General features: G+C 53.5%; 1 protein-coding gene across 1 annotated transcript; it reads right to left on the bottom strand.

The window, feature by feature from the left end:
- Positions 1–22,004, bottom strand: DMKN (dermokine). Its single transcript, XM_060083137.1, has 15 exons — positions 21,603–22,004; positions 20,971–21,030; positions 20,660–20,725; positions 20,342–20,488; positions 17,391–17,441; positions 17,199–17,246; positions 16,964–17,011; positions 14,083–14,139; positions 13,691–13,738; positions 11,441–11,500; positions 10,395–10,418; positions 2,011–2,052; positions 1,873–1,914; positions 1,651–1,695; positions 1–39 (listed from the first exon to the last, which is right to left on the bottom strand). The coding sequence occupies exons 1-15, from the start codon at positions 22,002–22,004 to the stop codon at positions 1–3; spliced, it is 1,179 nt and encodes a 392-aa protein (XP_059939120.1).
- Positions 22,005–27,119: the final 5,115 nt, after the last annotated feature.

The following is a 27,119-nucleotide window of genomic DNA, read 5'->3' as shown; positions in this document are numbered from 1 at the left end:
TCACTGGGCGTTGGCAGCTGCATCCTTCATTCCTCTCAGCTGTGGGGAGAGAGAGGACGGTCAGTTTGGAGACCTTGGGTGCGGGGAGCCGGAGTCCTAAGAAAGCCCAGGATAGGATAGGGTGGGGCCCTGCTGGAAAGGAATCTCTGCCCCAGTCTAAGTTCCTGTTCCCCTCTGAGTTATAGTAGTTGCGATTTCCTTTAGCTTTGTTTTTTTTTTTTTTCATTTTTATTGGAGTATAGTTGATTTACAATGTTGTGTTAGTTTCAGGTGTACAGCAAAGTGAATCTGTTATACATATACATATACCCACTCTTTTTTAGATTCTTTTCCCATATAGGCCATTACAGAGTATTGAGTAGAGTTCCCTGTGCTATACAGTAGGTCCGTATTAGTTATCTATTTTATATATAGTAGTGTGTATGTATATGTCAATCCCAATCTTCCAATTTATCCCTCCCCACCTTTACCCCCGCCCTGGGTAACCATAAGTTTATTTTCTACATCTGTGCCTCTATTTCTGTTTTGTAGGTAAGTTCACTTGTAGCCTTTTTTTAGATCCCACATATAAGTGATACCATATGATATTTGTCTTCCTCTGTGTGACTTACTTAGCTTTGATCAGAAGAAGGTTTATCCTCCTTTCACTTTCCCCACTCTCCCACTCAGATCCTCTGCTTTTTCCCTCAGCCCCAGCCTCCTTTCTCTCCTAATGCCCACTGCCTCTTACCTTAGGAAAAGCATCCCAGTTGAGGAAAGGAAGTTTCCTTTTGATAGACTAAAACAGAAAAAGAGAGAGTGATGTGTTACAGGTCAGGTGAGCATGGATCAGTAAGCGCTTGCTGAAGAGCTCTCTGTAGTGGTGACGGTGTCATTGTTTTATAATTGCAGTAAGCATTAATATTTCCTGAGTACTTCTTCTGTGCCTGCCTTATACGGACTGCTTTACAGGCATGATTTCATTTGGTCTTCACAGCAGTCTTTTTTTTTTTTTTTTTTTGTGCGGTACACGGGCCTCTCACTGTTGTGGCCTCTCCTGCTGCAGAGCACAGGCTCCGGACGCGCAGGCTTAGCGGCCATGGCTCACGGGCCCAGCCGCTCCGCAGCATGTGGGATCCTCCCGGACCGGGGCACGAACCCGTGTCCCCCGCATCGGCAGGCGGACTCTCAACCACTGCGCCACCAGGGAAGCCCCACAGCAGTCTTTTGATGTTGGTACTGTCATCGTCCCTACATCACAGATGAGGCAACCATAGCTCAGAGAAGTGAAGACGTTTACAAGAGGGCATGTAACGAGTATGTGCGGGGTCATGCACTACAGGCTCTAATTCCAGCACTACCACTGACTTAGCCTTCTAAGCTTGGGTAAGTCACCCAACTTAGAACCTCAGTTTCTTCCTGGAGGATGAGGGGATTCGAATAAACTCTTGACTGATTAAGTTCTTCCTTCTTGGAGATTGTCTTTATGGGCCACGTTAGGAAAATAAGGTCTGGCCACGACAGCCTCCCCGGGAAGTTTTCTTCAGTTGGGCAGCATCCAAGTGGGACAGTTACTCCCTCCCAGAACCCAGGAAAGAACCAAAAGGTTCTAGAATGCGTTGCCGCTACCCGGACAAACAGTCAGGAGAAAAAGGGGGCCCAAGTGCTTACCTCGAAGAGGGCGGGCCAGTTCAGGTATTCATTAGGCCTAAAAACCTTTGCAGAGAGAGAAAGAGACCAGAAGAGGATCAGTTCCAGGGAAGGACAGATCTTAGCCCCTAGCCCTCTGGGAAAGGTGAAGGACCATGACAGCTCTGCAAGCTCTCTACCCAGGCATTGATCTCCTTTAGGATGTGGATATTTATGGGGGCTGAATTAAAGAATTAAACTTACAGATCGCAACTTGTCAATGTCCAGAAACTGGGCGTGAGAGGTCTAGGCAAAGAAGCAGGGTGTTCAGAAAGTTATTTAGAAACATGAACAGATGGGGGACGAACTCGTCGTCAGATGGTGGGAAAACAGGTGGTTTACCTCCTCGGATCCTGCTGCATTATTACCAGTGGTGATTCCTTCCTGGAAAGCGAAGGGGAGAAAGGGGACAAGTGATCACACGATGGCAAATCCCCTTCCCCAAACCCTCTCTGCCAGCTCTGCTTCCCTCCACAGGCCAGTCCCATTCTCCACCACGGGGGCTCCGTTAACCCACTCTGTCCCAGCGAGGCGGATGATTGACAGATGTGCACATGTCAAGAAGGGATGGGAGAGTGGCACGGGGCAGACAGAGAAGTCGGAGCCCAGGGCCGCATCCACCGTCAGCAGCAGGAGGAGAGGGTGGAGAAAGAGGATTCCTCCCAAGAAAAATGAGCTAGTGTGGTTCTGCCGTGGACTCGGGGTGTTCCCGAGACACCCACGCTCAGCCCACAGAGCTGGGCGCGGGAGATTGGAAGGCAGGTGGGGGCCAACTTTCTGAGGTGCCCTGTCTGCCTTTACTTGCTGGAGGTTGGTTTGTTTTGTGACTTGAATTGCCACCAGAGTCTGAGTCCCCGTCTCCCTGCTCCAGCTGGGAAGCCCACCTCCCACCCCCATACTTCAGTGCCTCCAATCTGTTGCCCTCCCGACCTCAGCTGCCCAGCCTCATTGCCCCTCATTTCTTCCTTCCCACAACAGAGGTCACAAACAGGTAGCCTACAGGCTAGACCCAAATGTTTAGATCTCATCGCAATTTGGTTTGTTTGTTTTTTAATTTGAATTAAAGGTTTTTAATTCGTAAAAATTCATAAATCCGATTTCCAGGTTCTCTTGAAAATTTTTAAACTCCGGCCACACTGGGTACATTTTCCCACTTAGCAGCAGTCAGATGGCATAGAGACTGTCCCCTTCCAGAGTGGGCAAATTCACTCCACCTCCCCTGAGGCCCCACCAGCCCTCTTGCTCACCAACATCACTTGCTGGGATCCTAAGCAGTGGAGTCTGTGACCCCTATCGTAGACTTGCGAATCCAGCATGGACATTCCCCCATCCCCCACACAGTGCGATAAGGTGGGGAGAGAGGGACCTCAGGGTTTTTCCTGGCTGGAGACTGGCTCCTAAGGATTCTTGATATGGCCTAAGCTCCAGAGGCAGCAAGGCGCTTCTAGCCACCTGACAGCCATTCCCAGGGATACAAACAAAACAGATGTGGGGCTGAACCCAGACGACCAACTTCAGCCCCCGTCTCCTCTCAGGATGTCCAGCCTCTACCCCACACTTTACCATCCTTTCCAGAAATATAAGCCTCTCTGCCCCTTCCCAGGAATGCTTTGTCTCCTTCCTCTTTTCTTCCCTCCCTCAGAGCCCCAGCTTCTCATTCAGCCCCTGGTAATAGCCAAAGATAAGAGCCACTTATCCAGTGACTGACTGAGTCAGCTAATAGGTATAAGAGAAAGAGAACCCAGGTGAGGTGCTCACCTCAGAACTGCCCAGGGCAGCCCCCTGAGCAGAGTGGAACGCCAGGAGAGAGAGAAGAACCACAGCAGCAAGAACTGGGATCTTCATGGTGGCAAGTTTGGGGTGTTCTGAGGCAAGGCAAGGCTTGCCCTTTATATTCCCAGGGAGGCAGATCTGAACAGAACTGGGGTCCCCACCCTACTGACTCACACCCAGATCCTGTCGCCCACCCCTGGGGCTCTGGGAAGGGGAGGTGTGGACTGTTTCCCACTTACCTTGGATTTCTCAATTCACATTCTGCCCTGGGCACTTGGAAGGTAGGCTGGCAATAGGGTTCTTCACGCAAATGGAGCTGAGATGGAGACAGGTTGGACCTGTCTCTCCCAAGGACTGGCCATGGCACCCAAGCAACCTCTCCTTTTGTCTTTGTCACTTTTCCTTATATCTCTCCGTTCCTCTCTTATAATTCAGGCTTTTCCCCACCCTATCCAATTCTGTCTAAACTCCCTATACTGGCATTGAAGGCCTTCCATACTCTGACCTCAACCCACCCTTCTAACTTTTCCTTCTTTCATTCCCTTTGCACATACTTCACATTCTGGCCAAACTGGACTCCTTACCAAAGATAGCCTTCTTTTTCCTCCTCCAAGCAGCTGCCCATGCCCTTATGCCTAAAATGCCCTTCTCTCATCTCTTGTTCTCAGAACCCAACATCCATCCTGGATTAAGCTTCCCAGATGTCTCCCATCATCTGTCATCCCCCTCCCCAAACTTTTCCCTTCTCGTAATTGCCATAGCAATTCATTTGTATCTCTCTGGCATTGTACCTAGAGTAACTTGTGTTCTTTCCTCTTAGAATATCAAGTTCTTGAGGTCAGGAACTATGTCTTAATCACCTTTACATCACCATGCCCTAGCACCATGCCCTTACACAGTGGAGGTGGATTCAACATACGTTAGATTGGATATCTTAGAATTCAAGCATCCTTCCACCAAGTTGTGCACTTTCTTCCTTTGGGGCTGGACCCATTATCCAGCTGCCCATCTTATACTCTTGGCTCTTCAGAGATGTAACTGTCTTGAGCTAAGAAGACAAAGAATAGAGAAACACAGGGACTTCCCTGGTGGTGCAGTGGTTAAGAATCCACCTGCCAGTGCAAGGGACACGGGTTCGATCCCTGGTCAGGGAAGATCCCACATGCCGCAAAGCAACTAAGCCCGTGCAACACAACTACTGAGCCTGCGCTCTAGAGCCCCCGAACCACAACTGCTGAGCCCATGTGCCGCAACTAGAGAAAGCCCGTGCAGCAATGAAGACCCAACTCAGACAAAAAAAAAAAAAAAAAAAAGAATAGAGAAACACAAAAAAACCAAAATAGGTCTTAGAGCTACCCAGTTGGGCTCTAGGTCCTGAACTTTGAGCGCCTACACCATTTCATTGAGCTTATTCTGCTCCCCAGCCCACTCCCCCAGCTTGGCAGTTGTATCACCTCAAAGTGACAAAACATCCTAATCAAGTAGCGTTCTCCACAACTGAGGCTCAGGTAGCCCAACTGGTTCCTGGTGTAACAGGGAGGTGCTGAAACATAGAGGGATGCTGCCAGGACAAAGCAAGACCTCGTTTCAGCATGGGCTCTTTACCCCATCCTGATGCAATACACAGAGATAACAGGCCTGGAGGTGAAGCGGGCTTTATCTTATTCACCAACAGTCTTCATGGACCCCAGAAGCTGGCACTTCAGTTCGATTCTCCTCCTGCCCCCACTCCCCAGTCCCCGACATCCTGCCCCTCTTTAGCCTCAAGAAGCCTCCTCCGTTTCTCTAATGGCACCGCTCCTTTCGCAGAGCTACCTGAGGAGGCGGTGCTTGAGGAAAACTCGCTAAGCATAGATGACCATGTCACATAGGTGTCACACAAGGCTGGTGTTCCTAGAGAGGACAAGTGAGAAAATGACAGATGGGTGGAGCACCTCCCCAAAAGGTTTTTCTGGAGGACACAAGTTTTTATGTGTAATGAATTCTCACCGATTAATTAACAGGGACTGAAAGAGCTCATTAACCACCATTCTGTCAGCATAGCGTCAACTGTGAATGAAGTTGAATGGACAATGAGCAGAATGAAGGATTAACAAATTAGAGCTGATATTCAGTGATGAAGTCCAATCAGACCTGCTAGTGGAGGAGCACTTCAGCCTGGGTAATTCCAGAGCGACAGATGAGCCCAACGCCGTCATCTGCTGGGCTCCAGCTTTCTTTTCCAACAAATCGATTTCCCTGTTTCCCTTTCCGCCTCATGCTAATGCCGCTAGTAATCAGGTTAGCCAATTTATTGATGTCATACTCTGTGGCAGGCCTTGTGCTAGGTATTCTAAATGCATGATCTCACTGAAATATCACAGTGCTTCTGTGAGACAGGTATTAACAATTATCCGCATTCTGTAGGCAGGGGAACCACAGCACATAGAGGTTAAATAACTCACCCTAGGTCACACAGCCAGGGTGTGGCAAGGCCAGTGTTAGAACCCCAGAGTTCCAGAGGCTGCAACTGTATTGCTCCTTTGCTGTACTGTGTCCTACCAAGGGCCTCAGCCAGCCCACCTAGCGCCCTGTATGAATTAGACCCATGCCCTGAGAGTCGGGGGGCAAGGCTGCAGTTAACCCCCTTTTGTCCTCTCAACCAGGTGTCCTTCTGTGGTGTGCAGCCTGCACAGCCATAGGTGGTAGCTCAGAGCAGACATGCATCGATGTCAGTGGGTTAAACTATGCTCTTGCCAAAGAGAATGAAGAGATTAATGGTACTCAGTGAGCATACGTCTCAGGGTGAACCTGTGATTGCCTCGGATTTCAGAAGCCTCTTATAGTATGAGCATCTTGTCACAGCAAGTGTGTGTTTAAAAGACAGTCTTCTAGCTCTAGTGTTTGAAGTTCTAGTGTTTAAAGATGGGTTCTTTTGTATAATGCCTCTAAATACAAGCCTACTACTTCATGTGCACAACCAAAGGAATTCTGTTCTTTTTCTGGAGGAAAAACACTGGCTGTGTTAGACTTATGATCCATCTCCATTTGGCACCATCCTGATGGATGTTCAAGGGTAATTTTGGCTTTACATGATTTATGCTGTAAATGCTAATCTAGAGTCTAGTGTCTCTCTCCCAGTCCCCTCGCCTTCCCCCACCTAAACTGCCTCAGTGAGTTTGTGTTCTCTGAGTGTCCAGTGTCCAGTGGTTGGGTAGGCTGGGGAAGAGAGGGTAGGGGGATCCTCCCTGGCAGAGGGTCCCCGCGGTTGGAGTGATGGGTGGCAGGAGAATCTACCTGGGATTCAGCATCGGCTGCATCACAGAGGGTTAGTGGAGTCGGACAGAGGCACAGAGCCTGGCTCTGCGTCACCCCAGCTCCAAGTCTGCTTGAGCTAGTTCCCACTCCGAGAATACCAATAAACCCCTGTTTTCCCACAGGCCTTCGCCCACCCCACCCCAAATCTGCCAGAACTTGAGTGTGGGTAGGAGGCCAGGCCCAGCCTTGATTGCTACATTACAGACACACCTAGGGGCTGGGAGCCAGCCTCCTGGGTTCAGGGAAGGAATGGGGGATTTGTAGGGATGCACGCTGGGGCCTCAGGGTCTTGGTGAACATCTAGGTGAAAAGCCTAGAATCATTGGAGAGAAAGGGGGCTGGGGTGTGGGCTACTGGAGGGCAGAGCCCAGGGCATCCCTGTCCCGTCCTGTCCTCCCCCTGCCAGGGTTAGGGTCACACCCAAGAAAGCAGTCACGTTGCCCAGCAGGTGTGGTTTCTTCCTTCACTGCCCACCCTCTGCCCTGTGCACGCTTTGCTTAAACTTCTCCCAGGAAGACCTCTTGGACTGAGCCTACTTAATTCTGATTTTTCCTTCCATCCTCTAACCCAAATAGTTATTAAACAGCCATTGTGGCTCCTGCTGCGGAGGATTCGAGATGGACAGGGTACCTGTCCTGTGAAGCTTATGTTCCAGTTAAAGAGAGACAGATTATAACCTAACAAAAAATTAGGAAACAAGATCATTTCAAGAACATGACAACTTCTGTGAAGAAAATAAAACAAGGCGATGTGATAGCAATTGGATAGGTGTCCTTGGTTAAGCTGGCTTGGGGTTTTGAACTTAGACCAAAAGTCATTAAAGTTCCAACCTTCTGAAGATCTCGGGTTCCAGGGACAGGTAGCAGCAGTGTTCCTTGGGAGCCTTTCCCAGCAGGTCCAGGTTGACATTGGACAGGGAAGCCAGAGCCAAACGGTGCTGAGCCACGCCGAGGGGATGTTATTCTACAATTAATGAAGCTTGTGGAGGATTCTGAGCAGGGGACCCTCCCTGGCTGCCTTGGGAGAATGGACGTTAGGGGAAAATCGAAAGTCGGAGGCTCTGCCATGAAGCTGCTTCAGAGGCTCTGGCAGGACAAAGGCGTGGCCTGCCGGTTTATGAGAGTCCTTTACACCTGAGGGCCTTAGCCTGCTTCAACTAGTGCTTTAAACTTCAGAGGGTGGCTTTCAGTCCTTTGGACCAGGAACGCCCCAAGTCCAGAAACATGTTGACCACTTCAGCTTCTCCCTCAGTCCCTCAGGGACTGGCACAAGGTGACCCGAGGTCCAGCAGTCTGTAGCCCTCACCCCACACCCCAGGAAGCCCGCTGTCAGTCAGCGGGAAGGACTGAGCCTCAGCCCCTGGACGGGCCGCACTCTCTTCCCTGTGGCTCCTAGGAGGTACTGCAAGGCCCTCCCTTCCCAGGTGAAACCCAAGATGAATAGAAGGCAGGAGCCACAGTTTAAGGACAGAAGTGAGAAGAGGATGCACATCAAATTGGTTCCCCCAAGTCCTTTTTGGGCCCGACTTCTTTCATTTATTCATCAACTGTTTGAGGCCCACCCTGTGCCAGCCCCTGTGCTAAACCCTGGGAATGGAACAATGATCAAGGCAGACAGTGGTCGTGCCCTCGGGGAACTTGCAATCTCTGAGGGAGTCACTTAAGCTGGCAGGATGCTTCCTGTCCTCCTTTCATTTCCTGGGTCCCTGAGGGGAGGTCAAGGACCTCAGAGGTGTCAGAGAGTGGTGAGGCCTCTTAGTTTAGGCTCACTCTGTGGGCTTGGCAGGACTTCGCTCAGAGACTCTAAGCACAGACTCCCCGCCCCGTGCCTAGGGCTCCTCGGCTGGTGATCAGCCCGGGCTCAGCCTGCGCCCCAGCTTCTGGCTGTTTCCTTGGTGCATGAATGGAGTAGAAGTTTTCCACCACCCCTCTGTCTCCTGGAGAGCCTCTACGGCACGTGACAAGGGACTGGGTACTCGCCACTCCCCCCAGCTTCCTAAACACGTCCACCCAGACTCACCCTTGTCCACACCGTGGTGTGTGCACGAGGCTGAGGCGTATTCGCTGCCAGCCCCGCCCTCTTCCATCTGCCCGACCCTGACCCTCCAGGACGGGTCTCCTCTCTTGGAAGAGCCCTTAACTCCCACCTCCTGATTTCAGTAGCTCCCTTGTGGCTTCTTCAGGCCAGCGGAACATCCGTGACTGCTCCAAGTGCAGTAAGCCTGTTAGTCACATGTAAATTGGGCAAAGATGATTTTTCACAGATGGAGAAACCCAGGCCCGGTGAGATCCGCTAGCTACTTCCTGTCAGGACCTCCGAGTCTTCTCTCTCTCGGCCCATCCTGTATACCCTGTCAGGAAGAAGGCGAGTTACCTGCACCTGCCTCTTCCCTCCTCCCTGATCCAGGCCATCAGTGTAGTATTAAAGAATAACATTTGCCAAAGTTGGGCTTCCCTGGTGGTTCAGTGGTTGAGAGTCCGCCTGCCGATGCAGGGGACACGGGTTCGTGCCCTGGTCCGGGAGGATCCCACATGCCGCAGAGCGGCTAGGCCCGTGAACCATGGCCGCTGAGCCTGTGCGTCCAGAGCCTGTGCTCCGCAACGAGAGAGGCCACAACAGTGAGAGGCCCGCGTGCCAAAGTCTTAGGAAAACAAGACTCATGTTTTATTTCCACAGAGAAACTCTAAAGTAGGACGTGCCTCCTGAATTTCTGTCACGGTGACTTCAGGTCACAAAATGGAGCAGGTGAAGCAATGGCTGGTGTATCCACTGAGGCTGATGGTCAAGGAGACACCACAGTGGGTGGGAGGAAACAAGGGACAGACAGACAGGTCCCCAGCCTAGAAAAAGCAGGTGTTAGCACCCAGACCAAGAGCTGGGGGAGGGGCACAGTCAGGTCCCTTGATGACTGATGGTTTTCAGGGCTTCAGTCGCGGTTGGAAGTGATTTTCTAGAAGACAAGAAAAGAGAAGATGGTAGAACACGGCCACTCCTAGAGCTGCTGAAACCAGGCATCCTCTCACCCAGCTTCTGCGCCCACAGTTCCCTCGTGTCCTGCCTGTGTCACCTGCGGTCCCCTCACCTTCACCCCTCCCTAAAATATTACCTCTTCCCCACCGGCGACGCACGTCTTTCTGCCTCTGAACCTTTAAACCCGAAAGGTTCACCTCACTACAGTCCCCCCCCGCCTCCCCCCCCCACAATGCTTATCCTGTTCCCACTGCTTAACCGAGCCTGCCTTGCTGTTCTCTGGCCCTGCCTGGCCCGGCCTCTGTCAGGCCACCACCCAGCACTCAGAGGGTATTCCAAGTGTTCTAGGTCATCTTCTCATGAGTCTTTCTCCACACCCCACCCTGGGGTCTCCTCCTTAATACCTTTAGTGTGTCCACCCAGAGCAAAGGGAGTGCCAAGCCCCCAGCCCTCCCTCCCCCCACCCACTCCGGGGGGCGGCGTGTCTCAGCTCCTGGCTGCAGCCTTGCACAGCTCACTCTGACACTCACCTACCAAAACTTCACCCACTGCAGCAGGTCAGGTCGCGCCCGGGAAGCCTGCAGGACGAGGAGAATGTCTGGGTGAACAGAGTACCGTCCCCGGCACACCCTCTGGCCTCAGACCCCTTCTCTCGCCAGCCGGATTTTCTCTGCCCCAGTACTTACCGAGGAAGAAATCGTGACTCCCCCCTGTAAAGAGAAGATCAGAGGAGGTGAGGTGAGGACCTCAGTGTCCTCTCTGTACTCGACCATGTCCTTAGGGCTCAGGAAGGGCCCATGGCGGGAACAGGCTCAGACCAGGATCACCCCAAAGGTCCTTTGGTCTGATTGTGACCCTTCAGCCACAGCAGATTTCTCACCCTGAGTGCATTTTACCCAAGATGATATTGAATATGGTCCCTGAGCACACACTGACCAAGGGGAGTGAAAAGAGGAAAGGTAGGTCTCCCTCTGCCTGCTGGGGGATAGAAATTGGCCACCAGCGATGGGCAAAAGTGGATACCCACAGGCAGTGTTAACTACATCTTCACCTCCTTTCAGTCAGCAGCTACTTTCTGATCTCTCAGTAGAAGTCCTCTCCCCAAGGGCAGGGGCTTTATTACTCTGGGAGATGGAGGGAAATACTGCCTGTTTGTTTGTTTGTTTTTAACCAGCCTAATTAGTATGTAGCACATTCATTCATGAATTTATCAGATTGTTTCCTTTGCACCTTAATAAAACAAAATCCTCAAAATTTTTTTCCTGTTATCTCCTTTGTGAAATGAAGTATTTATTTTCCCACCAACCAAGAGTTTCTGGGCTGGCCTCCTCTCCCCAGGAAAGGTCAGCAGTTAAAGAGGTGGAAAGCAGACAAAGGAACCCTGTCTGTCTGTTTTGCCGTGTGTCGTGTGATTTTTTTTTTTTTTTTTTGGAGCCTTATATTCCTCACTGAGAGGATCTTGGGTCCCAGTTTTCTCCATGGCAGGTGATGCACCCACGGCTCCCCTAGAACCTTTTCTGAGTGAGTGGGTGTGAACCTTCTACCCTTCTCTTCCAAACTTCTCTCAGGGAGCTGGAGTCCCCCTGCACAGGGGTGGGGAGACATGACTATCAAAGTGAACAGGATTCGACCTCAGCTAGCCTACCCAGAGGACCTTGGCAGTGAAAGCCTCCCCCACCTCGCCCCCAGGCAGACCCCATGCAGTGGGAGTCAGGAAGGTTGCAAGCCTTACCTTAGTGGTGGGCTGCCCCCCAGTGGCAGTAAGGTGTGTCTGCTGGTTACAATCATAGTTCTGCGGAAGGAAGCAGGGGGCGGGAGAGAAGGGATGAAGGCATTTTGCTCCCACATCCCGGCCCTGGCTGGACCTTTCTCAAAGCCCCTGCCTCCTCCCCTCCTTGTGTCATGTGTTTTCTTCTACAGAATCTCCTTCAGCCACAGCGCACGCCCTCACCTTGCTTTATGGTCCCAGCCCAGATGGCCCTGCCTCCCTCGCCCCTCCCCACCTCTCCCAGCTCCTCAAGGGTCCCTGGGGAGGTGAGGCGAGGAGACCAAGGAAAGAAGTGAAGTCTGAATCAGGTGGTCGGGTGGCAGTTACCGTACCTTAGAAGATGGTACATGGCACAGGATGCCAAGATGCCTCATCTTGGCATCCTGTGCCAGGCTGAGAAAATTACAGAACAGGGCATGAGGAGAGAGAACTGCAGATTGGCCAGACCTGGGAGCAAGGCTGAGAGGAACCAGTGACCTTCTAGGGCATCCTAAGGGAGGGGCTCACCTGACCAGCACCGCCTACCCTCCTCTGATCCGATGACGCATGGATGCGAAGGGAGAGGACACCGCGGTGAGGGTGGCTCCGTGGTGCTTCAGGCCTTGCCAGACTCTTGGGGCTCCAGCATCCCACCGCCCAGACTCTGCCCTCCCTTTAGAGCCCCAGCATTCCGCCCGGCCCACCCCACCCCTCTCAGTGGTCTGTGATAAGTGCTGCCTACAGAGAAGGCCTGGAGGAAACCGATGGCCCAGATAGACACAGGACAGATTTCTACACTCAGCATTGGACAGCCAGGGTAGAGAACGGGTTGGCAACACCTCGGCCACCCAGGCACCTGGAGTCGGAGCTAGAATAACAAATGAGCAGTACCCGCACAAGCTCCCGGGGCAGAGCTGGGCACCTCAGCCCCAGCCCGCCTTCTGCCTACAGCAAACCCTGCTCCCCTCATAGGCCTTTTAATCCCCGTTCCCAAATGCTGTTCTCTACAGGGTCCTTGGAAGGATGGTCTGTTATCCATAGAGACGAAGTGAAGTACGTTAGGTTAGCTCTGGGTCAAAGGAGAGAAAGGAAGGGGAGAAATACAAGAAAGCAGATGGAGCCCCCTTAAGAAGCACTGCAGATGCGCTGGCCACCTCCCCTGCCCCGATCGAGGCAAGGGGAAAATCTCCTCAGTAAGAGGGAAGTTTAGTTCCTGCCATTGTCACTTCTCTACTAGAAACACACACACACACACACACACACACACTCTCTCTCTCTCTCTCTCTCTCTCTCTCTCTCTCTCTCTCTCTCTCTCTCCTCTCTCTCTCTCTCTCTCTCTCTCTCTCTCTCTCAGGGTCAGAATGTTCTTCCCAAGTCTGGCTTAACTCTTTGCCTTATCCATACCTGAATTCTAACCCCACTATTAGGCCTTACACCGTGGGCACAAACTGGTAGACCGCAGGCCTCCAGACATTTTTTGCTTGGTCCACATGTTTAAATTAAATTGTTGAAAACCAGATTTCTAGCTTTTCTTGAAAAATCAGACAATGTGGCCCCATCTGTCCAGCCTCATGTGCCCACATGGACAAGTGAGTGGGCAGCCCTTGCCTCAGTGCCCAAGCGTCCTGATTCCCGAAGGCCACTGGCCATGCAGAATGGACGTGTGGCCTTTGACAGGACCCAGATAATCAGACCCCCTGCACCTGCCTGCACTCGACCATGACCCTCCGTCCTCCACCCATGCACACTGCCCTCCCGCCGCCCTTCAACTTTCCTCCCTAGTGACCCCTTTCCAGCCCTGAGAGTTGGCCCCAGTCCCAGGTCCCTCCCTCTTCCCCAACCCATGGTCCCCTCCACCTGCTCACGGTACCCACGCAGCTGTGGCTTCCCCCAACCCAGGCCACGCCCAGCCAGAACAGCAGCAGGCGGAGACAGTGGCTGGCTTCCTGATCTTGTGCCTGTGGAGGCCCTAACCCTGGACCTCGGCTTTTATCCCAGGAAGGACCTCCCAAGCTGCTCCTTCTTCAGTGACTCACAGCTTCCCTCTCCCATCCCACCTCCACTCGTGAGGCGTTGTACAAAGGGAGGAAAGTGGGAAGGGAGGGAGGCACCCCCCCCCAGCAGGGAGGGGGAGGAACCGGAACAGAACCTGCAAGCCACTGCCCAGGGCCCAGAACCCCGCGTCCTCAGAGCTGAGCTTCCAGACCCTGAAATGAGGGGTCCCACTGCCCTTACCTCAGTAATTGCTTTCCAGTTCAAGAAAGGAGTGTTGCGTTTGAAGTTCTGGAGGGAGAAGGAGAGATGAGCGGGCCACGAGGAAAGAGAATTCCAAGGGTGGAGTGGGGCAGCTGGTTGGGAAAGTTTCAAGGTCATGTTCAAGAACAGGTTTTGGTGGCTGGGTGTAGTTTGGGGTTAGATAAAGATAAGCCTACAGGAGACTGAGGGTGTAAGCATTTCTGATGGCATTGGTGATAAGACTTGGGTGAGATTACCTATCTCAAAAGTGAGAAGAGGGGGAATTTTGTGACAGGTAGGCTGGAGGGAGGGGTAGCTGCCTTGAGGGAGGGAGGGGAAAGGGACAGGATGACCAGGATCCTCAGTTCTGCAAAGAGGGAGAATTCTCCTACCTCCCAGAGCTGACGGAAGTAGAGGAGGATGCGAGTGCTGAGGTCTGGGACTCGGCCCTGTGGATGAAAGTGGGGAACGGGTGAGCAGGGAGTCTGACCCCTGCTCGCCGAAGCCCCTCTGCTGCTGCGACCACCATTCCTCAGCCTACAGGATTCACTGTGACTAAGGTCCAGGGGGGAGCTGGGTGTCTTTAGGGACACCAGAAAACTGTTTCTGGAAACAAGGAGAGAGAAGCTAGGTCTCTGGAGGCACTAACCACCCCTCCGCCACATACACATCACACGACACCATTCTTCTCTAGCCCCGTTTCCCCCCAGCCTCAGGCAGAACACAGCTGTGGCAAAACCTCAGGACCAGAACCTGCCCCTGACATTCCCACCTTTTCACCTGCCCCGCCACCTCCAGCCCACCTCCCAAAGCTGTAGGGCTGAAGTCTCCCCTTCCTAACCCCGCCTGGAACAACAGTGGAGATGTAAGAAAGGAGCAGAGACCAGGAGTGTGGGACAGCTAACATTTATTTCAAGGACAAGGGTTGAGATTAGTGGGGAGATAGTGGTGTTTTAAGAATTGGGGGGAGGGGGCTTCCCTGGTCAGGGGGACTTCCCTGGTAGCACAGTGGTTAAGAATCCGCCTGCCAATGCAGGGACATGGGTTCGAGCCCTGGTCCGGGAAGATCCCACATGCCGCGGAGCAACTAAGCCCGTGCGCCACAACTACTGAGCCTGTGCTCTAGAGCCCACGAGCCACAACTACTGAGCCCGCGTGCCACAGCTACTGAAGCCCGTGCACCTAGAGCCCGTGCTCTGCAACAAGAGAAGCCACCGCAATGAGAAGCCTGCGCACCACAACGAAGAGTAGCCCCCGCTCTCCGCAACTAGAGAAAAGCCCACGCTCAGGAACAAAGACTCAACGCAGCCAAAAAAAAAAAAAAAAAGTAAATAAAAATTTTTTTTAAAAGAGAATGGGTGGGGCCGCCATCCATCTGGAGGTCAGCGGATGCGGAAACTCCTCTGGTCCTGGGCAAAGAAATAAGCTCTAAGGGGGAGCTCAAGGACTGGGAATTCAGGGAATAGTGGACCAAGGCAAGGGTAGATTGGACCCCTGCTCCGGAAATCTGCAGGGACCTTTTGGCCCATGGCTGTCATCGGGGTAAATCCAGAGAGTCCAGCTTGGGCTTGAAACCCACCCCACCCCCATACTTGCCAGGAACGTTTGGTCCCCGGTCCTCACTCCTCACCCTGGCTGAAGTCCTCGGCTGCCTCGTCGCCCCTCCCTCCACCGTGAAGGAGCTGGGGACTCTCCCTCCTCTTCTCTGCCCACCTCTGTCCTGCCCCTTTCCTAGGAGATCCGATCCTCGGGGGAGCCACCCCACATGAATGCTGCCTGACTGCAAGCACTCCCCTTACTGCCCCCCTGGATGTGCAAAAACGTTTGGCTGTCAGTCCTCTGGCCCTCTGGGAAGTATCTGTGTGTGCCCTGGCTCTCCCATCAGCCCCTAAGTGTCCCCTGCTCAGGGGCCTGGTCTCCCCGTGGTCCATGGTAGGGAGTCTCACCCCTACCAGAGACAGTTCTCTAGGAAACAAAACAGAACAGTCTATTTTGTTCATTTTGTTCATCCAAAACAGGACTCCGCTGTAGCTGGGAGCTTCTGCATCTCCTGTCTTTCACTCCCCACCTGACTGCCAGAAAGTGACGTTCCTGAGGGCTGTCCCTTTGCCTCCCCGCCTGCCACCAACCCCCTCCCTCACAAGCTCTGGAGGGCAGGGCTCCTAGTCCTCCTTCTTTTACGTGAAGGGTCAGAAACTACACTGCTCACAGGAGCCAGGCGGGTGACTAGAAGAACTGTGGTGGGCAATGGGAGTCTGACCGCGGGGGAGCAAGTCCCCACGGCAAGAAGCAGCTGCCTCTCAGCTCTAGGCTCTCGCGGGTCGTAGAAAGAGGGGCCCAGTGTTGCTATACTGTTTTTCAAAAATGAATGAAACAATCCGTGGGCTGCAGATTGCAGCTTCTGCCTTTGGTATTTGGATTGTTTGTCCTTCACCTCACCTCCCAGTCCACACCTTCTGCTCTGGAGGTACATCTGCTATTCTTGTGTCAAATCAGCCTGGCCAGGGCTTCCCCTGCAAGAGGAAGGAGTGGGCGGGGAGGAAGGAGAAGCAGGTTCTGGGCCCCAAGCGACTCCTAAGATTACATATGTGCAGGGCCCAGACTGATGGCACCAGCAGGCTCTCAGCGTGTTCGCTTCCTTTTCGCATCTCTCTTGGCATCAGTCCTCAGGTGGTCTTTTAGCTTCGCCTGATGATCAGTCCATCCCCTACCTCTGCCTCTGGTTCCTGAGGATTAGGCCTACTGACTCTCCCCTTAACCTCCTGGTGTCAAAGGGGAAACTGAGGTTCAGACCAGTTCAGGTCTGCATGTTGAGACATGAAAAAGGCCCATTCCCTCCTCGTCCCCCCACTCCCAGCTGCTTGCAAATTCCCCCTCTCTTTTCAGGTCTCTGCTGTCCTTCCTCCTTGTTTTCATCTTTTTTATTTTTTTATTTTTTGTGGTACACGGGCCTCTCACTGTTGTGGCCTCTCCTGTTGCAGAGCACAGGCTCCGGACACGCAGGCTCAGCGGCCATGGCCCACGGGCCCAGCTGCTCCGTGGCATGTGGGATCCTCCTGGACTGAGGCACGAACCCGTGTCCCCTGCATTGGCAGGCGGACTCTCAACCACTGCGCCACCAGGGAAGCCCCATCTTTTCTTTTTAAAGCACTGGCTGGAATGCTCTCTTCGTGACCATCATCATTGCTCCCTGGCTCACCAAGCAAGGGTTTAGCTTTCTTCTCTATATCCTTCTCCCACAAAGATCAGAATGAATGGCCTTCCAGCCCTTACCTTGTTGATGACGTCCCCGTTAAAGAAACCCAGCATGGATTTTAAATTCTGCAGAGAAAGAAAAGGAGAATGACCAAACTGGGTCATAATGTAATTGGCTCAGGGCCCCAGGACAAGAGAGGTCAAGGGCCACTGCTGACAGTCATTATAGAAAGAAGACTTCAGCCTGTGGGACCAAGGGACAAAGGTTTGATTTTCCAAAGGAGAGTGAGCACAGCACTCTTGTCGAACTCACCTTCCAGAGAGTGTCAAAGTTGAAGAGCCCAGGAGACGGCTGAGAGTTCTAAGGGGCCGATGAGAAATGGGATGAGAGTAAGAACCCACGCTGTGAGCACGAGGCAGGGGCAGGAGATATGGGTGTCGGGGGGAGGCAGGGGTTGCTTGACACCATGGTCCCGGCCCAAGGAGGAGTGACGTCCTCACTCACCAAGGTGTTGGTTCTACGAACAGCTTCCCCTCCCCCGCTAGGCCCTCGCCCCTGGGTGGGGAAAAGGGAACTGATGGTCAAGGCTTTACATCCTGTCGTGCATGCCACCTATCATCCCGCTCCCGGCCCACTCTTCTCCGCCTCTGGTCAAGCCACCTTCTCCTCTTCTCGACACAGTACCTAAGAGCCCCACTTCCAGAAAGCCTTCCTGGACTGACTCGCTACTTGCTCAGCAGAATAACCCCACCCAGTCCCTTGAATCAAATCCATATTCTTGCTCCCCCCCATGCCCTGCCCCCCCAAACACTGCTAGTAGCCAATATATAGTCCCACTGTGCGCGGGGCTCTGCGCTTCCACCCGCCACTTTCCCACGTGGAGATGCCTCCACTTTACAGATGGAGAAACTGAAACGTAGAGCTGTCCAACAGCTTTTCTCAGCATCTGTCTCCGTGTCAGACTCCAGTGTTGGGACTCTGAACCACCTTGATGTGGTTACGATGCAGAAAGCTCTGCAGTAACTGAGGGGGGTGAACAAGTTAGGCTTTGCTGTCCCCATTTTACCCAAGAGGGAGCCTGGGCTCAGAGAGGTCAATCGACTTGCCTGGTGACACACAGATGACAGGTAACACAGCTGGCGTTTGAACCCCCATCTTCGGAATCAAAGTTCACTGCCTTTCCACTTGTCAACCCTGCCTTCTTAAATATGGTTTTAAAAAATATCCCCTTGACTATTCTGTCATTTTTGTCTGCTTTTCCACCTCACTATGTATTGAAGACTTTGGTAGTGTAAAACTAGAAATAGAATTACAAACCGGGAGAGGGTTTCTTAAAACCTGTCTACCCATGAAAGGTTAGTATTCCTGATATGCAAGGAGCTCTCCCGAGAGCCTTCCAGGGTGGCACCCCCTCCCCATGCCTCCTCCTCCCGTTAGGCGTGCTCCTTGCCCTGTGGGCCCCACTCACCCCCGGGGCACGGGCTGGCAGCCTCGCCAGGATGCCTGTTAGAAACCAGAATCTCAGCCCCGCCCCAGCCCTGCTGAATCAGAATCTGCATTTTCACAAGACCTCTAGGTGATTCCTGTGAGCCTTAGCCAACACTTCCTCTGTCAGCACAGCAGTTTGCTGACGGAGAGGCAGATTTCCAGAATAACTAGGAGGGAAATGTACGCTCTCGAAACACTGTTTCCAAACTCGAGGTAAATGTACGCCCTCGAAACACTGTTTCCAAACTCCTTCAAAGAAGTCACGGAATACTGTTTACCCCCGGGTATAGGACATTTGAAACAATCATGTTTCTAAAAGGATTGGTTTTCATACGATTTTTCACAGCCCCATCTGTGGTATAAAGTGAGGTATATCATGTAAGGATCTGCAATTAATTATTACTTCGGAGCTGGTTAGTCTTTTTAGGAGCATGTGTTTGGTTTCTTCCCTCTAGATTGTAAATTCCCCAGAGAGGGGGTTGGGACCAGAGCTAGCGTTAGGAGGCGAGCCGGAGGGGAATTGCATTGAGGAGGGCGCACAGCTGCCGTGATGAACTTCCGTCACTGCAAGTTCGCCTCTCACCTGACCCCCAGATTCCCCGGACACGTGGACTTCACTGCGTGGATTGTCGCACGGTGGGAGAGAGAAAGAGAAACCCTCAGTTCCCAGGAAGACACCTAGTCCAGTCCCCAGACCGCAGTATTTTAACCCCGTGGCTGGCCGGGGTCCGCCGACCCGGCGGCAGTCAGCCCATCCCCCGCCCATCCCTCAACGCCTCTTCTTTTCCTTCCCACGGTTTTTCCTTCCCACGGTTCGGGGCAGATCTGCACAGGCACGCCCTCGCCAGACGCTCACCTCGGGTGTGTTCCCACCACTTCCAACCCTGCTACCCGAGGAGGAGCTGGTATTATATCCCCGCAAGGGAAAGCGAGAGTCCATGTGGGGTCTCCAAAGGGCTTGGAAGGGCCCAGATCGTTCCCAAAATAGGAAGTCATCCCATAATAGGCACTATGATATTTTAACGCCCTGCCCAAGCTCCACACTGTCCCATCTTCAGCCGGTCAGTCACGGAGGGAAGTTATTCTGGGCACGGAGAAGGGTAGGTGTGGCCACGTGTATTTGGAAATGTGGGGTAACTGGGGGATTCTGAGCTGTTGCTGTCCATCCTCCACTTCATGCCAGGGGTGGAAAAGCCACTGGAGACCAACTTCATAAGAGCCGTGACCCTGGCACCCTGGGGCTCCTTCGGCCCTCCTCCTGCCTCTCTTCACCCCTCACCCTCTCCTGGAACCTAGAAAGGGGAAGGGACTCCTAGAATCCTTACCTGGGAGTAGCTGCCTTGATCAAAATTTCTAGAGTTTTCTAAGGGTCAGTTGTAAGTGCGGGGGGAAAAGCAGGTAGTACAGGGAGCAGTAAATTAACACTTGGCTTGTTCTTGCCTGAGACCCTCCTCTTGCCTGAGACCTTTCCCAGACCCCCAAGGAAGCCAGCTGTGCCCCCCTCTCTGCAGGACCCCTGATGGGAGTTCCACCCCAATCCGGCTGCCAAGTAGTGGTCCCCTCCTGGCCCTCTCACCCCTCACGTAGGGACACTGTATTTGTTAGCATCTACACCTCAGCTCTGTAAATGTCCTTAAGTTTCCACGTGCGGTCCTGCCCCCATCCTCCTGGGAGCTTCCCAAACAAGTGTCATGTTTCCCTGTGCCCACCTCTCTTGCTCCATCCACTACCCCAGCTCTAGTCCAATTCGCCAAGTGGACGTGCCTGCAGAACCAGAGGTTAGACAGGAGACAGGGCATCCCCGGCATCAGGGAGTGGATGACAAGGGGCTAGAGTGAGCACAGTAGGCAGGGCACCTCTTCTGGAAATTAGAGGGCACATGTAAGCAACACTTCCTGGTGAGGCTGGGAAGGTGGGGAACGGAAGCTGAGGGAGCCCAGGATGACAACGCCAGTGACGCCACCTACCCTGGGGCTGGCAGCTTTCAGGAAGACCTCGGAGTGGGTTTCCTCAGCAGGGACCACCAGGGGCCCCACCTCTGCCTTCAACAAAGGAGAACTTACCCAATGGGGCCCAGAACTGCCACCACTGTTCCTGCCATGACTGCTGCTTCCCTGAGGGTCAGGAAGAGACCAGATGAGGTCTAAAGATGAGGACACCAAGATTGCTTTCCTCCCTCCCCGGCCTCCCTTGCTCGGGAATATTTCCCGCCCAGTCTGAGGGGAGCAGAATTTCTTCAGAATGCCTCAGGTTGTCCTGTCCTCTTACCCCAGTGTTGCTAGAGCTCCACCTGAGCCAGATGGCGGGAGGTTGGTGCATTGCAGAGGGAAGGGGACGGGTGAGGTTTGAGACTTCAGTCAAAGCCATCCCCACAGGCCGGGCTCTCCTGCTTCCTCGGCTTGGCTTTCTTTCCCATCGCGTCTCTCCTCCATGCCCATCTCACTCTTCCAAGCCTCCTCCCCACGCCCATCTCTCCCCTGTCCGATCCGCCTCTTCCCTCAACCCCTCCCCTGCCCATCTTTCTTTCCTCTTCGTCTCTCCCACTCTCTATCACATGCATCCAGACACCTCTTCTTCTCCAGACTCTTCCTCTTACCTCTGCACTTGGGTTGTCGCTGCCTCTCCCTGAGCCATGAGGAGGTTGGGCCACAGCTGCCTGAAGGCAGGGTGAGACTGAGCATGGGATCAGGAAGGACACGGGGAAAGCGCCAAAAGTGTGGGCTTGAAGGGAGGGAGGTGGCAGGCATCAGGGCCAGGGTGATCACTGTACCGGAGTGTTGATCCCCAGGTCGAATGCCCTTCCATGGCCTCCATGGCCCCAGGAGACCCCCTGAGAGTTAGTCCCAAAGCTGCCACCTGAGCCTCCAGAATACGCATGGTCTCAGGGAATCCCTGGACCTCCAGGATTGCCTGGAGAGTGAGAGGCGCCATGGCCTCCAGATGGAGGCTGGCCATTGGTTCCCTGCAAGAAAAACATGGCTGCACCGAGTGTGTGTGGCCACCTCACTCTGGGATGGGGTAGGACAGGCAGAGCAACTCAGAGGAGCCACAGGGAGAAGCAGGTGGAGAGAGGCCTCACGGTGGTGGGGGAGGGATACCTAACATGGAAGGAAACTGGCCCAGACAGCCACCAATAAGGGAGCCATTCCTCCTATTAACTGCTTCCCAGAACTCTCAACCCAGCTGCCCACAGCCTCCCATTTCCACACCCGGCTTCCAGCCACTCACCAAAGCACCGTTGCCGCCAGGCATCCCCTGCCAGGAGCTGTGGGCAGCATCCACTCCATGCTGAATGACATTCTCAGCCTGTCTTCCAGCCTCACTCCCAGTGTTTCCAAGAGCATGGGCCGCTTCCTCAACCCCACGGGCGAGAGCGTCCCTCACCCCGGGGCCCATGGTCTCCTTGACTCCAGAGCCCACTGCCTCTCCATCCCCTCCACCAGTGGCCTCCCCAACTCCATGCTTGATGGCCTCTCCCAGTTCTTGTCCAATGGCCTCTTCCACCCCGTGTCCAGTGGCCTCCATGGCCCCTGCTCCAGCACTCTCCCCTCCACTCAGCAGTGGGCCAGCCTCCCCATTGCCCAGGCACAGGACCAGCAGGAGGCAGGCCAGACAGCCCTGTGGCTTCATTTCTGCCTCGTTCCTTCTCTCCTGAGTGTCTTCTTCCCACCCAAGTTTACTCACTTGCCCTTTCTCTTTCCCTGCGTCTGCGTGCCCTCCTCCCTTCTCTCCTTCCTTCTGACTTCTCGTTCTCCCTTCCTCTAGGTCTACAGCCTTCTCTCTCCTTTCCCAGAGCCCTCCTCCCCGCCACTACTCCTTATACTGTAGCTTGGAAGAAGGTGGCAGGGCTGGGCAGCCCAGAGTCCCTCCCCGCAGTGACTCAGGCCCAGCCACCCATAGGTGAGCTGTAATTGTGAGTCTGAGAGCCTGTGTCGAAACAGAGAGGGAGCCTGTGCATCAGGGAGGGAGGGGGAAATGGGACGAGACCGGTGCCAAAGTGTTCCCATTTCCCAACCCCAGGAGCTTGGGGCGCAGGGTAGGGGTGGGGGGCATCTGAGGAGATAGGCTGGTAGTGTCTCCTAGAGGTGGCGGGGTGGGGGGTACTTAGGAGAGAGGAGTCAGGCAGGACCTCATCAGGGGGGCGAGGGTAGGGAACCCAGCGGGATAGGACCCACCCTAGGTGTAAGCCAGCCTGGGTCGGGGACGCCAGAATGAGCGGCAGGTGCCCTTCCTCAGCCTTCCTCTCTGTTTCCATCGGCCTTGTCTCTCCCATCTCTCTCCCCTCCCATACTGCCACCTAAAGGTGGCTGCCTCACACTTCCACACCTTCCAGCCACAGAGAGCCTGGGACCCAGGAGACCGCCCTCAGTGGGGACGCCAGGCGTCTGTCGGGGAAGGAAGTGGCCGCGACCCTGAGAGGGGTCATCGGGGCGTCTCAGTTAGCATCCCGGCCGCTCTGTGCTGAGAAAGCTGGGTGTGAAGCTGGGGAGCTAGGCAGGCGGGCCACCCCCAGGGAATGAGGGGGCGGGGAAGACCTAGGGAGGGAGCTGCTGACCCAGGCACCCATCCTGTTTACCAGGCCTGGTGGGGGCACGTGTGTGAGCTCACGGCCTGCCGTGAGGGCTGGGACTACACCAGCGCACCCCACTGCTGCCCCTCCCAGAGGGGCCAGAGGGGCACTGGCAAGGGAGGAGGGGTCAGCACAGGGGCAGGAGCCCCGGGTCAGCCAGTGGCCCTCTCCCCTGGGCCCGGCTCAGGATGCAGAACTCGGGCAGCCTCCCGAGGTCTCATCGCTGCTCAGCGAGCGAGGCTGCTTCTCCACTCCCGGGAGCCCCAGGTCCTCCCACTTGGCACTGCCTTGTATCGCTGGGGCTCATTGCCGAGTTAGGAGGGGCCGGTTTCTATCTGCCTTTCTCAGCGTCTCTCCGTCAGTCTCTCTCTCCACCCCAACACCTTCACCCCAGCTTGTAACACCCATCACCTCGCACGGTGTAAACACAACCCCTGTCTGCCCTCCGCTGCTCCTTCCTAGCTCCTTGGTATTCCATCGCTGACCCTTTAATGATGATAAGAGTGATGGGGGTAATAACAATAAAAATCAGCATCATCGTTGTAGCTGCAGTTTATCCAGGGCTTTCTATGTGCCCAGCACTGGACTAAGCACTTTAAGGCTCAGACAGCCCTGGGAGAATTAGTCTTATTCTCAGCCTGTCTGCCAGCCTCACTCCCAGTGTTTCCAAGAGCATGGGCCACTTCCTCAACCCCACGGGCGAGAGTGTCCCCCAGCCCGGGGTCCATGGCCTCCCTGACTCCAGAGCCTGTTGCCTCTCCATGGGATGACTCGGCGATGAGTCCCAGTGACCCAAGGCAGTGTCAAGTGGGAGGACCTGGGGTTCCTGGGAGTGGAGAAGCAGGCACCACATTTAGGGACAGAGAACTTGGGGCTCAGAGAGGACATGGGGAGTATGCGGTAGAGGCAAAGCTAAGCCCAGCCTGTCTCATTCCTGAGCCTGGCTTCCAGCATATTCTGTCATCTCCGTGTCTCAGACCTTCCCCTGCTTTTCAAAGCCCTCATTCTTTTCTGGATAGAATTAGTTTGGATTTTGCTCCGGGGCCATGTAAGGGGCAGAGAGCAGGAGGAAATCTGAGGCCTCCGGGGTTGGTGGTGGACATCCCAGCCCCAAGCCGGCTGCTTCCCATTCCCACGGGGCAGGACCACAGGGCAGGAGGTGGTGTGCATGCTCACTGACTCCAAGACTCCTTCCCACACTTCCTTCGTGGGACACCCTTACCATGGTGTAGAGCTGCCCTCCCCCTTCTCTGTTACTAATATTTTTCTTTAAGCCAGCTTACTTTCTTAAGTATATTTTAAGAGAATACTTCATATCACCACTCTTAAGTGGAAAGCCAGGCTCACTGGCCCATAAATAGAAAGAACCAGAAAAACAAAGTGAGAAGCAAACAATCGTATTACATTATAGCTGGCGGCAGCTCCTGTACCCTCTTTGTTAAAAAGGGAGATTAGGGGCTTCCCTGGTGGTGCAGTGGTTGAGAGTCCGCCTGCCGATGCAGGGGACATGGGTTTGTGCCCCGGTCCGGGAAGATCCCACATGCTGCGGAGCGGCTGGGCCCGTAAGCCATGGCCGCTGAGCCTGCGCGTCCGGAGCCTGTGCTCTGCAACGGGAGAGGCCACAACAGTGAGAGGCCCGCGTACCGCAAAAAAAAAAAAAAAAAAAAAAAAAAAAAGGGGAGATTAGCGAGTATGAGAGAGGTGTTCCAGGCACACCAGCACAGAAATGGAGTCTTCCTCTTTACCTAATCAGAAAGCTTCAAAGAGAATTAAGAAAAGAGTAAATTTCTCACTGTGTGATTCAGACTTATTCAAAACCATATTCACGAACCACCTAAATTCTCCCATGCCACCAGCAGTCCCATGTTCTACCTTCTGGGAAAAACTACCCTCAGACATTCCTGGACCTGAGAGGTCACCTCAAATCAGTCTTAAGGAATATTTATTAAACACCTGTTGTGAACCAAACAGAAGACTAGGTGCTTTCACATGCATGATCTCATGTAGTCCTCACTATAACCTCGAGATAAATATTATTCCCATGTTACAGATAAGGTAACTGATAAGGTAACTGAGGCCTAGAGCTGTTAAACAAACATACAAAATCATATACGTGATCATGGTAAAATGGAGCTGTCAGGGCTTCCCTGGTGGCACAGTGGTTAAGAATCCGCCTGCCATTGCAGGGGGACATGGGTTTGAGCCCTGGTCCAGGAAGATCCCACATGCCAAGGAGCAACTAAGCTCGTGTGCCACAACTACTGAGCCTGCGCTCTAGAGCCCGCGAGCCACAACTACTGAGCCCACGTGCCACAACTACTGAAGCCCACGTGCCTGGAGCCCATGCTCCGCAACAAGGGAAGCCACCACAAGGAGAAGCCCGCGCACCGCAGTGAAGAGTAGCCACTGCTCGCCACAAATAGAGAAAGCCTGCGCGCAGCAACGAAGACCCAAAGCAGCCAAAAATAAATAAATAAAAATGGGGGGAAAAAAATGGAGCTGTCAGAATCTGACCCAGGTAAAGGGGTCAGATTGAACTTGGTAAAGGGCACTTATTTTGAAGTAGCCCCTCCCCCACCTCAGGGTCACGGGGAAGCCTGCCGCCCCTCCAGCAGAGGTCCCCAGCAGGTAGGTGCTCTGGACAAGGAGCTGGCTGGCCATCAGGGCTTACTAGCTGGGTGGCCTCCCTCAACTCTCTCCCTTCTCTGAGCCTCATCATGTCTAAGGGGGTAATCGTGGGACCTACTTCGGGGGAGGTTGTGAGGGTGAATGAATCATGTCTGTAAGTGCTTAGCCCAGAGTGAACACCCAGTAAAAGACGGCTGTGAGGGTCCCGCCCAGACTCCTCTCCCTGTTCTTGCACAACTGCAGAAACTGCCCTCCTCTCTCTCTCACTCCCTCGCCTGTCTCTCCCTGTCTGGCCCAGGTGCCAGGTTCTTGCTCACACTTATTCCAAGGCCTTTCCCAAGTCCGCTCAAGCCAGTAGCCTCCCCTCTACTAGTTGCCAGACATTTGTACCCAGCCTCGACCCCTCCTCTGGAACCTCTTAGTCTAGGAGGAGAATGGACATGAAACAGGTAAGTATATAATTACAGCTTGTCACAGCACCGTGAAGACCGGTCTCAGCGTGCCATGAGAGAGTAACAGAGGCGTCCCTAGGTTCAGGTTGGGTGAGGTTCGGGGAGGTGGGGCACATAGAGGCATACAGGCAGGGAGGACGCTCTTAGCAGAGGAAGCAGCCCACCAGGCCTCCAGGCAGGACTGAGCCGTGCCACTTTCACCTGTAAGTTCTGGCTCAGCTCTTCTCTTCCAGAAGCCTCCCAGGATTGACCCCCAGCACATACTGATTATCCTATATCTCTTTGGCACTTTCAGGACCCCCAACCAAGCAAGAAAATGGGCATACAAATAAAATCAATGAAAGCTTTTACTTTCTGAAAGAAGAATTCCCTTCTCGGAAGGGACTCCTCCGGTCCAGGTGAAAAGATGTCCAGCACAGAGTAGACCCTCAGGAAATGTGTGGTAGGAATGAACACTTCTCTTCCTTGAAATGCATGAAACAAAGGTCTGCAATTTACTAGGAAATACATCAAAAATGTATTGGTACATGGCTAGATGGCTAGGTGTGTGATGAGTGGAAGTGCGATAAAGCAAGCGTAGTCATGTGCTAGTGGTGGAATCTAAGTGGCGGGTATGCAGGTATCCACTGTAAAATTCTTTCATCTTTGCAGTAAAATATTGCCAGGGGAGAGAAGCAACATATGTGATTAAAATGGTGATTTTCTGGGGACTTCCCTGGCGGTCCAGTGGTTAGGACTCAGCGCTTCCACTGCAGGGGGCACGGGTTCAATCCCTGGTCAGGGAACTAAGACCCCGCAAGCCACACAGCACAGCCAAAAAGAAAGAAAAAAAAAGTAAAAAATAAATTATAAAACTTAAAAAATACGGTGGTATTCTACAGATAAGGAAAAACAAGGAGAACATAAAGTGCCAGGAGCATCACCTTTACTGTGCACATCAGGCCCCTCCCCTCCCTGGTGTGTCATTTAGTCCTTATTTATGCATCGCTTTGTATTTGTTTTCATGTTCTGTTTATATACCTCTTCTCCCCACGAAGCCTGTAAATTCCCCAAAGGGCAAGAACACTGTCTCTTATTTCTGGTCCCACGGTTGAT

The sequence above is a fragment of the Mesoplodon densirostris genome, chromosome 19, assembly GCF_025265405.1.
Source record: "Mesoplodon densirostris isolate mMesDen1 chromosome 19, mMesDen1 primary haplotype, whole genome shotgun sequence".
NCBI classification, from domain to species: Eukaryota; Metazoa; Chordata; class Mammalia; order Artiodactyla; family Ziphiidae; genus Mesoplodon; species Mesoplodon densirostris.
Note: the sequence above shows the minus strand (reverse complement) of the source record. Positions and strands in the feature narration are given on the sequence as shown.